Source organism: Dysidea avara, chromosome 8 (assembly GCF_963678975.1).
Source record: "Dysidea avara chromosome 8, odDysAvar1.4, whole genome shotgun sequence".
In the NCBI taxonomy this organism is placed as follows: domain Eukaryota; kingdom Metazoa; phylum Porifera; class Demospongiae; order Dictyoceratida; family Dysideidae; genus Dysidea; species Dysidea avara.
The window spans coordinates 20,485,182-20,502,691 of NC_089279.1; the positions used below are offsets into that span (position 1 = coordinate 20,485,182).

Here is a 17,510-nt window from a genome sequence, read left to right on the forward strand (position 1 = left end):
AATGTGACAATAGAACGGTGTGCAATGGCATTAAAGGATTTAGTAGAAGGAGAGTGCGGAACTACCAATCCCCTTATGCAGTGGACGTCACACTTTGCACAAGACAAAGCATTACATGAAGTATATGAAGGACTTTTTAATTGGTCTGTATAGTTAATTTGTTTGTAGGGTGGACTGCAAAGAGACAGGCTGAGGGAATTAGCTGTGAGTGTCCTTGATTAGCCTGTTTGTATATAGTTACATGGGAGTTCTCTATTACAGCAAACTGGCCAATTTCAAGAAGCAGAAAAGCAGGTATGACAGTGGTACCGTTTCGTAAATTTAAGATTGCAACTATAGTTTTGTGAATTAATGAGATAGGTAGTGTTTTATTTATTTCTTTTAAGCTTGTAGAGGAGTTTTTACATGGCCCAACTGCTCCACAAACATTTCATATGGCAGGATTATTGCATCAAGTACAGCATATTGAAAATCAAAGTGCTCAAACTAGACAACATGCAGGTAAAATACATATCTCATCCTCCTGTGTCATCTAAGATAAAGTGTTATATAGCTATGTATGTGTATTATTGCAATTGGTACAGAGATCTAGTATCAGAATGTGCAATAGCAGATAAATTCCCACCAGAAATTGTATGGTAAGAGTGTAAAACCACAAAAGGTAATACAAAAATATGATTTTGTTGCACAGTACTGCAATGGGCTTGAATAGGTTTCCTCAAATCATAGTTGATCGTCACCCAATTGCAAATCTGTTGTGTTACTTGGGTAATACCATATAGCGGGTTATTTTCGAAACAGAAAATTTCACACAAGGAGCAAAATCTGAATTTCGAAATATTTTAATTTCGAACAGTGCATATTTCGAAGTCCGGATGGATTTCAAATAAACGGAAATTTGTGCCACAAAATGTGAAGATGTGTGAATGTTTGCCAAAAACTGACTTACTGATGGAATAATCCCCATCCATGTGCACTTGAGAGAAGACTGAGGGAGTGTCAAGTGGAGTAAATTCACTGGTTCGATCGTGCTCGATCGTAGCTAGCTATCTACCATAGATTCTAGCATAGATATATATATATATACCTGGGGTTTATAAATCTACAATTCTAGGCATCAATTCCCATTCTGGATCACCTGTTTTCTGGTTATTGGCACAGTAAGGATACAGTTTACCCATTATCATGAGATAAAACTCGAGGAATACACAAACAAATCGTCAAAAGTTGGATCGTTGCTTTCACTTGTGAGAATTTATTTTTGAAGAACAACCAGATGTGGGAATTTGTTTTTGAACAGAAGGGCCTCTTCGAAATATCCAAAAATAAAAAACCTTTCGAAAATTACCAGCTATATGGTACTACAGCTTGCACATTAGTGGTCGATTTCAATGATCCTGCTAGTTAATACTTTACTAAGACTTTGTAGCGTGTTGTCGCCCTAGTGCATTTTCACCTTGCTCACTAAGTTGCATTCCTATTTTGTCACTAATTTAAGATTGTCTTTTACCACCTGGGTCAGTTTGTGACATACCATCTCCTTTGCATGGTTCTTCTGGCATACATTGATTTTTCCAGCACTGAAAAACGAAGGGGCTGGGATACATTAACATTACAGTAGCTACAAAACTTGAAGACAGTAAAGTTCTGTGATACAGTGCATTTTGTGTATCACATATCGATCACCATCAAATTATTATATTGCTTGATGTACACCACCTAAGGCGGCAAAGGAGCATAAAACTTACACTGCCTGCCGGGTGCCTTCACAATTCAAATCAATTGCCGATTAGTTTCCATATAAGGAAAGTACAATCTTGTTATTTGAAACTATGCAGAATTGCACGTAATTATATTGACATTACAAGGTGATGACATTACAAGGTGATGACATTACAAGGTAATGGTAGTGTTCCCACTTGAGTTTCGATCTTTGTATGGTGTACGAGGAGATATATAATGAACCCTGCTGAAGTATTGAGTGGTGTTCCACAGGGTATGGTACTAGGCCTTCTATTCTTAATTCACATTAACGATATTCTAGTCAAATAACATATCATGTTGTTTGTATGCTGATGATTGTATATTGTACAGACAAATTGAGATGCAAGCTGACTCTAGAACTTTAAAAATGACTTATACACCCTTGAAGAATGGGATAGTATATGGAAGCTGAAGCTGAACATTGGATAAATGCATGGTTTTAACAGTAACACTTAAAGTATTCCAATAACAACACAGTACACTTTACACAACCAAAGTATCATTTCACCAAGTATCTCGGAGGAGTCACAATTGATTCCAAGTTGTCTTTCAATGTGCATGTCGATTCCACCTATAACTGGCATTTCTCCACAGAAAATCATGTGCGGTTAGACAATGAAAGCATTCCAAGGCATCATAGAAGAAGCCAAGGAAGACGGCTGGCGATGACACATGGCAATGGTGAAGTTGGCTGAGTTGCTTCTTTGATGGTGGTGAACTTAGTGCAGCTGGAGTGTCCATTGTTACACGTTCAATCGCGGATGTCGATTATATAACCATTTACGCGTGACGTAAAGCAATTTATTTCAAACGCTGTTACATAATTTGGATGGTCATGCAAGTCAGTTTCATGCTCCTTCACCGCTTTTGGCAGCTCATAGGCTCCTGCTATAATGTTATGACTGGTACTAGCTAGCATTACCAACCATTTATTGAGAATTTTAAAAGGGGAATAGGGATCACTGAAAAAAAGCCATGAAACAAGAAGGTTGTCTCAAAATGATGAATTGAGCATGTACATAACTAGAGGGATTTTTGGTTTATATTACCACCCCCAGCGATCCCTTCTTGTTTCATGGCTTTTTTTCAGCATCCCTATTCCTCTTTTAACATTTTCAATGCTTTGTTCATCTATTTTATTAATCCAGTAACAGATTTGTTTTATTGATAGTGAAGATTGTTGTGAATAGTGCAATTTTGCATTCTAGCATAGTAATGTAGTTAACCCACTCGAAACTGATCAAATTGCAATGCATATAAGTCTCCTAATATATGAACTAGAAATTACATTAGTAGTGCCTTATACCTGTCAAATCAGGAGTGCATAGAATCCTATGGACAAGGGAGCATATAATTCCATAAACAGCAAAATTCAAACATGGCTGCCATGTACTATAATAAAATTTCCTAATTAGAATATTATGCAGAGGCGCATGCTCGAGTATGTCATGTTTCTGCTGCAACGAAGGGAAGCTATGGAAACAAAGTTCAATGGCGTGATGGACTTGATGATCTTCCTATCAAAGCAGCTTTGCTATCTTCACACAAGACAATGAAGTAGCAGCCCATTCAATATATCCCTGAGAATGATTTAACCAATTATATACATAGTAACACTGGACGCCATGTTTGAATTTCTCCAGTAGTATTGGTAGTGTACAAAGTTACATGCTCCCTTGTTCATAGGATTCAATGAGCTCTTTTCAGTCTGATACACTTGACTGCATTATTAGAGTATTTATCTCAAATTACCCACCCTCAAGCAATAGTCAATGTAGCCACCTTGCAGCAAAGTCTTCAGCACAGATTAACTGAGTTTAATATAAACAAATGCTATTAACAACAAGCAGCGCAAACCAGAAAACTTAATTTACTGTGAGCACAATCTTGTACAGCTTCACGTTCGTGATGGCATTTTGACAAGAAGAATGATCCTAAAACAAAATCAAAAATAGGTCATGGAAAAGCATAATGATCCACTCAGCAAGTTTTTATCCCAGGATTCTCTTTATAAACTTTGCTATGCCTGTGAAGCTAAATAATAACTGTGCAATAACACGCTTGTTACTAAGACCATGCATTGTTATGCACTACACTGTATTGTGTGAATCCTTACAGTTGATCAAGGAGTAATCCTAATATCACACGTTGGTGACCTGGCACATCAACAAAGAGTGACTGATGTCTCAGTTTTGATAATGTTGGTTGAACTTGTGGTATTAACAACTGGAATTTTTGTTCTTCCCAAACTTCTACGCAGTTCTCATGAAGGTGGCATATCAAGATGTGTCCCATTGTTAAGTTACAGGCACTTGGGAGGTCTACTTATGCTATATATTCTGATTGTCCTGGAATAAGTTGTGAGCGACAGACAATCTTACAATTGAAATGGTGTTAAAGTGGTGTTGAATATAGTCTACTACATTGGATGATGGTGTTGCTGGGCAAGCTGATTTGTGGCTTACTATGGACACTGGATGTTGTACAATCGCAATTATTACCCACCACATTATGCTATTGATTGTGTTTTGTTGTAAGCTCTTAGATAGTCAGATATGCTCATTAGCAACGTATTTGTACTGGAATAGTGTAACTTATTCTGTAAACTTCAATTGTATGAAAATTGTTCCCGAACTGTAAGTTAACCCCTACGGATAGGCACAAAAACCACCTTATGACACATCGATGTTGACAGGAGGTTTGTCAAGCAGGTTTGAAACGATTAGGGGGGAACCCAAGAGGAGTATGTGTTTGGATATTTTAGGCCCCTTGATTTTTACTTTTCCCCAGTCTGGAAACCACAGGGTAGGGCATGATGTACTGTAAATAGGGCACACAGGCTGTCAACGTGTTATGAAGGTCCTGTGAGCTTCAGACATTTGTAGCTTCCTCTGGTAGCAATGACAGAGTTATTTTAACAAATTGTCACCAAATTCAGACAAAAAACATTAACCTTCAAGTGTACTGTAGATTAAAGTGGTACCAATCCAAAGGGAATCTGACTAAGAACGATAGACGGTGCCCAAAAATGGTTACGGAATTATTATATAGATAGATGAATAAAAATAGAAAAATTATAAGAGGGAGAATAGGAAAAAGCCATGAAACAAGAATGGATTGTTGGGGTGGTAATGTAAACCACAAATCCCTATATTGACTCTCTGTCATAAATCTTTATATTACATGCTCCATCATTTTGAAACAAGTTTAAATAGGGGTTTGTGGTTTACATTACTACCCCAATGATCCCTTCTTGTTTCATGGTTATTCCTATTCTCCCTCTTAAAATAATTTTTTAATTCATCAAGTTTATGTGCTTTCTTATTAATCCAGTAATGGATTACAGATTTGTTTTCTTTAGATTGAAGACTGTTGTGAATAGTGTATTTTTGCAATCTGCATAGTAATTCCTTCAACAATTCAGTGCACACATTAAACTGATCAAATTGCAATGTGTATACAGTGTGTCCTAATATGAGCTAGAATTTACATTACCAGTAACTTCAAATTCAGTGCAAGTATTGTTGTTATACATTTGACTGCATTGTTAGAGTATTTACATGTCTGCTCTATTAGAGTATTTAATCGATGTACAAAAATCATGGAGCGAATAAACACCTTGCAACAAAGTATTCAGCACAGATTAAGCTTCCTGACCTATACTGAGTTCAATAAGGACATATTTTATTAGCAACAAGCAGTGCACCAGAAAACCTAACCCTGACTACAATCTTTTATGGCTTCACTTGCGTAGTGCCATTTTGGCAACAAGAAATGGCCCGGTTTGGGCTGTTTCCTACCGAAAACGAAATCAAAAATAATAGGTCATGGATAGTGTTGCACCGATATGCATATTTTCAAATTTAGCGATACCAATTTTTCACTCACTCCTTTAGCCGATATGCCGATATTTACCAATATTCTTCTATTCTATAGGTCAGGGGAGAAGGAGAAAAAATGATTTCAAGTTTATGTGTGTGGGTGGCCGATTCTACAATGTTTGCTACCAGTGTGCCACTTTCATGGAAATGAAAGCCAAGTAGTTATAAAACACCTAAATCAGCTTCTCAAAAGGAGTTTTGGTGGGGTTCCAGACCTTTTACAAATAGTGATTAGCTAATTGCGTGGGCGGCCAATAAATAAATAAATATACAAAGCCTATCACAACCTTGCAGCCACACTATTCACAGATAAGCAAGCCTAAATAGTTATAAACAGGTACAGCAAACAAATGTTTACCGCTTACCTCTGCATTAACTGCTTTCTTTTAATACTGTCACGTGTTTATCACTGTCATTAATGATTGATTATGGGTTTAGGTTATTGGCAAATAATTTCCTCTTCATGGCTGATACCGATACTTGCAAAAACCACCTTATATCGGCTATAAACCGATTATTCAACCGATTATCGGTGCAACACTAGTCATCGACATGCGCAGTGATCCATTCAGCAAGCCTTGCTACTTTTTATCCCAGGATTCTCCTTGTAAACTTCGCTATGCCTGTGAAAGAATAATATTGCATGTATGAATAATCACACAGTACAATAGTACTAGGGACCACAAAGATTTGGGCATAGCCCATGGAGAACGTCACCCAAAAGAAAGCTTCACTTTTCCCTGACGACGATGAAGCAGTATTGGTTAAACCCAAGCAAGCCTTCACATCGACCCGAACAAGCTGCAAAGAAAATACATTAAACAGAGTTTTCTAGTGACTGACTGACTGACTAACTGTAACTGACTGATGCCTTCAGACAAGCGTGAGGCTAAGGCTACAAGCTTGATTTTTTCACTGCTCCACATCGCTTCAGCTGGACACATGCCTTTTGGGATACTACAGTACATACAATGCATTCTTCATGGACTTGCCAGTGTCTTTCTTTGTGTCCCATTCATCTTTGCTGGCTGTGAAAGGTATCAATTTAGCAGTAGCACGTGATATCGATGTTTTCCCTTCATAACGGAAGATGTATTTTTCATAGTGGCTACTTCAATTACAGAGTTTCAAACAGGTCTTGATTTACAATGTTGTGTAACGCAGTGAACATGGCTGACAATGAAGCGTAATGGATACTTCACTTTTCAGACGATAATTGATACAGTAGCTGGGGTGCACAGTGTCATTTCTTTCTTTTGGTGTGGTATGTGTAGGTTTACCTACAAGGTGACTTCTTCTAACTGAACTCTCTACAGGGTGATCTTTTCTTAGCTGAACTCTGTACAGGGTGATCTTTTCTTAGCTGAACTCTCTACAGGGTGATTTGTTTGCAGCTGAACTCTCTACATGATGGTTTCTTTGTAGCTGAACTCTCTACAAGGTAACTTCTTCCAGCTGATCTCTCTACAGGGTGACTTGTTTCTAGCTGATCTCTCTACACGGTTATTTGTTTGTACCTGAACTCTCTACGAGGTGACTTCTTCTAGCTGATCTCTTTACAGGGTGAATTGTTTGTAGCTGAACTCTCTACAGGGTGATCTGTTTGTACCTGAACTCTCTACAGGATGATTTGTTTGCAGCTGAACTCTTTATATGATGCTTTCTTTGTAGCAGAACTCTCTACAAGGTAACTTCTTCTAGCTGGTCTCTCTACATGGTGACTTGTTTCTAGCTGATCTCTCTACAGGGTTATTTGTTTCTAGCTGATCACTCTACAGGGTGACTTGTTTCTAACCGAACTCTCTATAGGGTTATCTGTTTGTAATTTAACTCTCTACAGGGTGGTTTCTTTATAGCTGATCTCTCTACAGGGTGACTTGTTTCTAGCTGAACTCTCTGCAGGTGATTTGTTTGCAGCTGAACTCTCTACATGCTGATTTCTTTGTAGCTGAACTCTCTACTAGGTGACTTCTTCTAGCTGATCTCTCCACAGGATGATTTTTTGTAGCTGAACTCTCTACATACAAAGCGACTTCTTCTAGCTGGTCTCTCTTCAGGATGACTTGTTTCTGGCTGATCTCTCTGCGGGTGACTTGTTTCTAGCTGAACTCTACAAGGTGATCTGTTCGTAGCTGAACTCTCTACACGGTGATTTGTTTGCAGCTGAACTCTCTACATGCTGGTTTCTTTGTAGCTGAACTCTCTACAAGGTGACTTCTTCTAGCTGATTTCTCTACAGGGGGATTTTTGTACCTGAAATCTCTACATACAAAGCAACTTCTTGTAGCTGGTCTCTCTACAGGATGACTTGTTTTTAGCTGATCTCTCTCTACAGGGTGACTTTTTCTAGCTGAACTCTACAGGGTGATCTGTTCGTAGCTGAACTATCTACAGGGTGATTTGTTTGCAGCTATCTACATGGTGGTTTCTTTGTAGCTGAACTCTCTACAAGGTGACTTCTTCTAGCTGATCTCTCTACAGGGTGATTTGTTTCTAGCTAAACTCTCTACAGGGTGATCTGTTCGTAGCTGAACTCTCTACAGGGTGATTTGTTTGCAGCTGAACTCTCTACATGGTGGTTTCTTTGTAATTGACTCTCTACAAGGTGACTTCTTCTAGGTGATCTCTCTACAGGGTGATTTGTTTGTAGTTGAGCTACCTGCAGGGTGATTTGTTTGTACTTGAACTCTCTACAAGGTGATGTCTTCTAGCCGGTTTTTTTTTACTGGATGACTTGTTCCTAGCTGAACTCTCTACAGTGTGATCTGTTAAGTTTGTAGCTGAGCTCTCTCTTGTTTCTAGCTGACCTCTCTATAGAGTTTTGTATAAATGAACTCTTTACAGGGTGGTTTTTTCATTGGTTGCTGAACTCTCTATGCGGTGACTTGTTTGCACTACAGATTGACTTGTTTGGAGCTGAACTCTCTACAGAGTCACTTAATTGTAGCTGAACATGCTTGTTTATAGCTTATCTCTATAGGGTAGTAGCTTACTTGTTTATATAGATGAATTCTCTATGGGTAGTTTCTTTGTAGCTGAACTCTCTACAGGGTGACTTTCTTGTAGCTGAATTGTCTATAAGATTAACTGTTTGTAGCTGAACTCCCTACAGAATAACTTGCAATGTAATATAATTCTGTAATGGAGTAAGTTACAAACATAGCTGAATGCTCTATTAGGGTGACTGTTCTATTAGAGTATCTCAATCTCTTGATTGCTACACGTAGTTGGCTTTGGAATCATAACTCAGTGGTTTGTAATCTGATTCTTCTGTACTACTGCAAGGACATTCTATGATAACTATTTCAGCTAAGCACCAATTTTGAGTTCATTGCTCGAAGCGGTTTGCCTGGTAGGCGTGAAAACTAATAGTTTTTTTTATTCATAAAAATTGATCGCGTAATTGTGACACAGGTTGGGTTTTGTGTCATATATCGATGGCCTTTATCTGGATTCCTTTCAAACCACAAAAAAACACTCCTATGATAGTTACTCTATCTACATAGCTCATTCCTTCAAGGGGTTTGCCCTGTGGGGCGTGACAGACCTTCGACCTTATTTTACACAAATAATTGGTCATAACTCCGTGAATGTTCATCAGATTCCTACTAAACTTGGTACTGAGATTCACCTTAATGAGCCCTTTATCTATTCCAAATTTCAGCTTGATCAGAGTACGTGTTTGCATTTTATGGCATATTTTGTAAAGTGTGCAAAAAGAAAAAGCAAAAGTAGTAGAAGAAAAAACCAAGAAAAACTCTAACTTTGGCCGCTCATATCTCGGAAATGGCTGTAGAAGTTTTCTTAAAATTTTGAATGTGGATTCCCCTACCTATCCGGCACTTCTGTAGCAAATTTGGTTTCAAACGGATAAGGGATAACGGAGCTACAAAGGTCTGAAAATCACATTTTCTTTCTCCCTGTTAATATACTCACGGTGTAGCGCGCTGGCTTCTTGGGCCGCACGACACACTATTGTGTGTCTTGATTATGAAGAATAATATTAATACAATGGAAAACTTCAGTTTTCTAGAGTATGTTGATATATCAATATTGTTTAGGCCATCTTATTATACTCATTTACTGTATTGCCATATCAATATGTATTGCAGATCCCTATTATGCTGTGACTTACATACGACAAGACTATATCATGACTAAAAGGTTTTTGTGGGCATGCAGTCTGCAACCACCTTTTTAACTCATAAATTTCTGAAAGATTTTTATATACGGTATATGTAATAGTTATACTATGAGTGCCCCTGGTATAACTAATATGTTCTACTTTAGCGTGTTCACCCACCTAATTGGCAAAATATTTAGTTGCTATACCCTTCTCTTATATAGGGAACCAAGTAAGCTGTGATTGTGGGATTGAATTTTGCCAAACAAACTGTGATTGTGGGATTCAATTTTAATACATCAAACAGTAGTTTGATTTGCTAATATTATAGCAATTTTAAATTAATTATGTTACTTTAATTACTACATTTACAAAAGTTAAAAAAAAAAAACAAGCTACTGTTGATGTATTAAAATTGAATCCCACAATCACAGGTTGTTTGGCAGAATTCAATCCCACAATTACTGCTTACTTGATTCCCTATATAAGAGAAGAGGATGCCAGTATAACTTCAAAGAAATCTGATGAATTCTGGATATAGTGTGCACTCCTATTAGGTGTGCAATGTCTCAAGTTAACTAGATCAACGAGATATAGGCACTATATCTTAACGTTTTGAGTCAGTGCGATATTTAATAGTTATACCACGGCTGCAAGGGATTTGCTGACATATACACCCAAAGCCCGAGGGCTGCGGGTATATAATATCAGCAAATACCAAGCAGCCATGGTATAAGTGATATATATCACTTGGGGCGCACTCACCTAATAGGTGAAAGAACTACTGAGAATTCATCCCATTTGTTTTATAAAGTAGCATCTTAAGATCGATCGTGGTTTTAATGGCGTGGGCTAATAGCCATCAGAACGTTATCCAAATGTTAAAACGTAATTTATACGTTACCATGCTTCAACATGCAATGTTAAAATCTTGCGATTGTGGGATGGAGTTTATATTATTATCATATTTGTACTAAGTTAGGTCAACTAACTTTGCTATTGGAACATTAAGTAAGTTATTATATTAAGTACTTAGGACTGTAAGTTACTAACCTATTTCAACGTAGCAGTAGTAGCTTTGCTGTTCCGTGGTCTGTTCAAAGGCTGATACGCGGTGGGTAAAAATACGCATCCACGATTGCCCAAACAATTATTTTTTTGCTTTCATTATCCTTTAGTAACAACCAACTAGTCTATCTGATCAAATATACTCAGCTTAGCAACCACTACAAAAATATGTCGCTCAATATAACAAGTTGAAGTGCATCGATTCTTTCAACTGGCTGGGTATCAAAGTCATTGGCAAACCGCTTTCCCATGATATTGCCGGGCAATATCTTGATATTGCCTGGGCAATATGCAAGTTAAATACTGAGTGGCGCCTTTGAATGGCTACGCTAAAGTGGTATATGTCATATATATGCACTGGCTTTCCTTTGATCTGAGGTGTGAAAGTGGTACATATATATATATATATACAGTAAATATGTACATACAATACAGTGTAGATATGGCACATTAATACATTTTGGTATATGGCACATTAATAAATTATTGAATTACTTATATATTGTAGATGACTGGGTGCAAGAATATTCTATTAGTGATCAACCAATGACTGGTATGTAATGTAAAAGTCTATATTATATTCTGTACTCCAGATCTGACATTGTCAAAGCAAAAAAAGAATTTTTACCGAAAGAGTATCATATTTGTAAACTGTATAATATATACATATGATTGGTACTGTACTTTTAAATTACCTGAGAATTTGGTCAACATTTAAAGGCGTTTCCAAAATTTAAGGCTTATTTCTTTCTTTTCAACTTAGACCAAGAGTAAAGATCAGAGTACAGGATATATAGTTGTATGTATGTTGAAGTGCTACCCCTTGTATATGTGCCCTTTTGAAGTAACCCCATTTGTAGGCACAACAACTGAAGAAAAATGGGCTGCAGAATATGTATCAGAAGTCGACCGTAAAACAGCACAATGGTAGTGACAATGCAGTTGTGTACATGTAATACGACTAGTGTGTATTGTACATTTGTGTTATAAAAGCTAGCTGAGTATTATTCAGGCATGTTTTAATTGACAGCTGGCTGCACAGTAGTCATGTACTTACTTTCCTGAGCTTTAAAATATTCATTTTCTTGTACATGTATGTACTGTCAAACAAGGACTGTATTAAAACAGGGAAATAAAGGCTGTATATACATGATGTAAGGCGCTCTATATCACCACACATACGGGTAACTTCATTATTTGTGACCCGCTGAGCAAAAACCCAACTAATTTGCATTTTTATCAAGCTTCTTTTTCTTTGCTATCTAGAGGGAAAAACCAATGGGCTGTCAGAGTTTCTGGTGAATAGTTGTGGAGTTATAGCAATAGACAGCAGGAAGTGCGTTTGTACAGTGACTATACGAAAAAAAATTATAGGCGCTCGTTTTATCAATCATAACTCACGAAGGAAACAAACTATGGAGATTGGAGTTGGCTCATTGTCTTCACAATGAATTTGGGAATTCAGCAAGGTAGTTTTGTCCTACTTACACCTATGCATTTAAGCAAAAAGGCTGTTTAAACTTGGAAACGGCAACGTTTATGTAATGTTTTACCGTAACGTAAACAAATGCCCATAACTCATGTTTCCTTCATTACACTGAAATGAAACAAAGATATTCTTACTCACCATTAACAGGTGAATCCAGTGGTCACTTAGTTATCTCGATTCAAACCTTGTTTCACTGTTTACTTGAAGTGATTAAAATGTGCATAAAATTATTTTTGTTGTACGCATTTTTACCCATGTATTTCAATGCAGTTTTTCTCAAAAACAGAATTATGCAAACTAGTCAATTTTTCGCTCAGCGGATCACGTTTTGTTTTGATTAGATTTACAGGTGTATTGAATGTTTATTACATATAGATAAGATTGACCTTATTGATCAGTTATTGATAGACTGATAGATTGGTTGTGCGCTGTATAAATCTAATAGTACATTTAATTTAAATACTGTATGAAGTAAGAGTATAACGTAGTGAAGCAATAGATATGATCAATGATGATGTTACGACATAGCTAATTGGTGGATGTACACATGCTATCAGTATTATTTTGGGATTTTCCCACTGAACAAAAATTAGAGCTGAGCGATAGTAGAAAATTCACTATCACGATAGATATTGAAGTATTATTCACGATACGGTAATATCATGATAATTACACGTAGAATGATCTTCAGTCAAGTTCCAATATTCAGTGGTTAAGCATAGTTAACACCATCATTGATTACTATTTGCTTGGTTTTCTTATAAGTGCGTCAATTAGGTAATTAATTGTGTGGGCGGCCGATATTTCTACAATTTTTGTTACAGCCTGCAGCCAAACTTTTCCATGATAAAGCAAGCCAAGTAGTTATAAAACAGCTAAGCCAGCTTCTCAAGCAGCATTTTTAGTGGAATTCTAGACCCTTCATGAAGCGATCGACTAATTGCGTGGGTGGTCGATAAATACAAACAGCTTGTTATAGCCTTACAATCAAACATTTCGCGAATAAGCAGTTACAAAACTGTTAAATAAACTTGGTAACTATGTTTCTAGTAATCTTACAGCAATATCGCGATAGTTAGCTTTAATTATCATATCGCAATCATGATTTTTTGATCGCGAGTATCGAACTATCGATGTTATTGCTCTGCACTAACAAAAATACCATCATTTATCAGCTTGGATCCCTACTTCAGTTTCAAAGTAATAGTTGACATCAGTGACTGTTCTATTAGAATATCATACATGGCCTGTTGTGTTACGGTGAATGCTTTACTAGAGTGAGCCATGCTGTCCTATTTGATATTTCAATGGACACGGTTGCCATATTACTTTGTACTATTTATTATAACCACAACTAGACTAAGTTACATGTGGTGACCATGCTTGGTCATTATCAGTGCAGCTGTGTTGATTAATAAGGATTGTTTTTGCTGTGCCTCAATTATTATTATTATTGAAGTATGTTGTCGTTGTGATTAAGTACAGCTAGGTGTGGTTGTCATGCTCGATATACTACTGGGTGTTTAATCTCCTATGCACTTCAAATTGTTCTGTAGTATCTAAAGGAAAGTGTTGATAAGCTTCGATTTGGTTACGTTTCATAAAAAGTATAATGAGCTGCATAATCAAAGAATCAAAGATAAAAGGAAAGGCACATAGGGCAGACCAATTTGTCAGAACCACAATACGTACATGAGTTAGGTACTGTTAAAATGGTGGCTGTACAATGTATCCAGCCTAGGCAGCCTTGTGATTGTGGTTGAGTTGGCAGATCATATTTTTAGGTTTGTAGATTTTCTGATATCAGCGCTATGTTTGATACAAAACTCCTCCATATACGTATGTACTTTTCATCACGTAAAATGTTGTACAAGAGTTTTGGTGGCACCTTTGATTTTGAGAGGTCTTTATATACGTACGGTGTAATTTTGTCTCACGAGAATGCAAGTGATTAAAATACTTGCTAATTAAAGGGTGTGGCAGCCGTTTCAATCGTGAGTATTCATTTCATTTTGCTCGTGAGCATTCTTTCCATTTTGTTTGGATTGATACTCAAGTGCAAAATGGTGCCGCACCCTTTAATTAGCAAGTTTTTAAATTCCAAGCACCATTTTGAGATGACGTTGCATTTGAGCAACACCACCACCGTACTTAATCCAAAAAGCACTGCTACATATGCGTACAATAAATAAAGCACGAGGGGCATGCTGAGAGACTAATACTGCATGAGTAGAAGTTGAGTGCTGTTTTAGACACCCCTCAAGTACTGTATTTTTGTACACACTACCAAAAGTGGTGTTATATGTTTGCAGTACTTTCGTAGTCGTCTGCATTCATCTTGATTATTCGAGTTGCTTCAGTCCTCTGCCAGACCATTAGTAAGTGACCACAATATATACTGTGTTTCTAGCCGTAGAACTAGCTGGCCACATGTTGCTTTGTTTGGCCTCTAGCCTAGCAGTTGTGGTCAGGCAAGTAGGCAGGCACGCAGGCAAACTTGCAGACCAAAATTCGGATTTAGTGGATTTTGTTGTTGATGATATTGTTGTTGTTGTTGCTACTTTAAGCAATATCCAGTGTCTGGGTATTTTCTTGTTTTTAACACTGGATTTGAAGATAGATGCACTAAGACTATTACGTAAAAGTGATTTTTGTTGTGTGTGATGTTTCTATGACCACAGCATTGTTGGTGGTGCCTGTAATTTTAGAGGGGAACTGTACTACTGTACTGTTTGATATGTTGTACATGTATATTTTAGGACTGATGAATTTCATGGCAATCGAAAGCCAGAACACGAAAAGTGGGCAGATGAATTTGTGCAAGAACGGTTAACACAACAAGCAGCTGGAGATGTTCAACAAGTTGCTAAGAAGATGGCTGATGAATTAACCGATCCAGACATTGCTGCTACTGAATTCATGCAATTTGTAAAAAAGCTTAGTAGTGGTGAGGCCACAATTGAGGACAACCAAGTGTGTAAACTTTAAAAGCTGATTCGAAATATATGCGTATTTGTAGGTAATAGAAAAATCTGAGGGGCAAGTTGTAGACAATTGGACTGAAGAGTTTCAGCAAGAGGAACATGAGGTATATACTACAAAGTTACTACAAAGTTACTACATACGCATTACATACTACGTACTACTGTATACATGTTATTTTATGTGCTGTGTACAGCAGTTTATAATGTGTGCACTGATACGTATGTATGTGTGCATGCATGTGTGTGTGTGTGTGTGTGTGTGTGTGTGTGTGTGTGTGTGTGTGTGTGTGTGTGTGTGTATGTGCGTGCTTGCGGTGATAGTGGTTCCTCATTGATTGTGTGACAATAAGGAATGTAATGTTAAAACTCACTTATGTGCAAACTATTTTAGGAATACATTTTTACCCTAAATGTTGTAGATGAGAAAAGTTCATACAGTAGATTAGTTGTATGCTGTGTACTCTATTCTAGCATAAAAAATTAATCAAACAGTACAGTAGTACCAGTGGCATAGCCAGACCCAGGCAAGCCAGTGCATTGCCCGGGGATCAAACCACCTTCCCCTATGTACATATATTACACCATCAGCTACCCAGAGTAATTAAACATGTGGGCTGAATCCACTGATGAGCAAACTGAGCAGTCACTTACAACATCCAGGAATAACACAACTCGACTTGAACAGAGATGGGTTTTCCCTACTAATAGGAGGCAATAATAGAAGTGAGATCACATGATCATAATAAACTGCGGGCAGCATCATGACAAAGACTGAAGGCAGAAGATTCGCATTGTCAGTGCAACGGACAGTGCGTATTTAGATTTGTGTTGAAGTGTGGTCTTGAATTGAGGCGAGGCAGCCTTGAACTATTCACCAAATTCACCAAAGTTTTTACTACCAAATTTTTTACTATATGTAACACTGTGCTTAATACTCTCTTAGTAGTCTATAATTGTATTCATGTAATGACCTGTGCATGTGCGTGTGAGTCATTAATTAGAATTGTTGCTGGTGCCATGCGGTGAGGTGTTATATTACATTGGAGGTCCAAATGAGATAAAAACTTGGATTGAGGTGACTAATCATGTCTCAAGAGGACGATTTTTCTCCATGCATCAATAGCATGGAAGTGCAAGAAAATGAACTCTCCAGGTCCGATGCCAACAAATGCAAACAACCACCAGATGGAGTAACACTGCCACTGAACTTGAAGAAGCTTTTCATCAATCAACTACGTCGACTAGCGACAGCGTTGGGAATTTCCGCAGAGGGGTCAGCGTCAACAGTGAGACAAGTCATTGACGGGAAGTTGATTCAACTTGGCCATGATCATCCTCGCAACACTCAAGTCGTGGTTAGTAAAGTGGATTCAAGACTGTATCAGGTGAATGACTCTGGATTTGTCGCAAAAGAGATGGAACACGTGAGTAGTGACAATGTGGTGCTTGAAGCTCTCGTGACATCACATGGTACTAATGAATTACCAACGATGTAGAAATGCTGCACAAACTACTACGCGAGGCGCACCTCGAAATCGAAGGCCTTCGTATCGATTTGAGTAATTGAAATGCGGCACTAGATGATTTACATACGGAGCTAGCAGCTGCCACGCATAAACTTAAAACAGTTGATGAACTGCAAGGGGAGGTCGAAGTGCTTAAGAAATCTCTAAAACAGCAGACTGCAAAGGTCAAGCACTTTTGGACACAGAAGTGTGAGCAGTTGCTGGCCCATGAAGCTATGATTGAGGAGAAGGATACAGAGATTGCTGCATTGAAAGCGCTGACAAGTACATCACATGCCACAGATGTTGTTCCAGATCCTATTAGTGAAGTGACCGAGACTAGTGTATCGTCAGAAGGGAGCACAGTCAGTCTTGGATGCCGAGGTAAAGCCCCTCCTGTGGATGCATACACTGGCAGTGATCCTGAACTCCGGTTTGATGATTGGCTTCCCACACTTGAGCGAGCAGCAAAGTGGAACAATTGGAGTGATGAGGAGAAAGTGATGCAACTAGCTGGACATTTACGAGGAAAGGCAGCTCGAGAATATAGTCTTTTATCATCTGAAAAGAAGCAGTCGTTTACTACAGCAGTCCAAGCATTGCAAGTACACCTAGATCTGGGTAGTTGTGGATTGGCTGCCCAAGAATTTAGGAATGCTGTTCAGATGGACAAAGAGAGTGTATCTGACTACATTA

The 17,510-nt window shown here is 37.9% G+C and overlaps 1 protein-coding gene across 2 annotated transcripts in view; it reads left to right on the forward strand.

Annotated features, from left to right (window-relative positions):
• The window catches only part of LOC136265130 (peroxisomal targeting signal 1 receptor-like), a 186,975-nt gene that overhangs the window by 195 nt on the left and 169,270 nt on the right, over nucleotides 1-17,510 (forward strand). For both annotated transcript variants that reach the window (XM_066059924.1, XM_066059925.1), the window contains exons 2-9: nucleotides 14-120; nucleotides 169-204; nucleotides 262-294; nucleotides 387-501; nucleotides 11,345-11,389; nucleotides 11,697-11,763; nucleotides 15,085-15,298; nucleotides 15,345-15,413. In XM_066059924.1, the coding sequence (XP_065915996.1) occupies nucleotides 25-120; nucleotides 169-204; nucleotides 262-294; nucleotides 387-501; nucleotides 11,345-11,389; nucleotides 11,697-11,763; nucleotides 15,085-15,298; nucleotides 15,345-15,413 (675 nt within the window). In that variant the 5' untranslated portion in view covers nucleotides 14-24. The remainder of the gene's footprint in view (nucleotides 1-13; nucleotides 121-168; nucleotides 205-261; nucleotides 295-386; nucleotides 502-11,344; nucleotides 11,390-11,696; nucleotides 11,764-15,084; nucleotides 15,299-15,344; nucleotides 15,414-17,510) is intronic.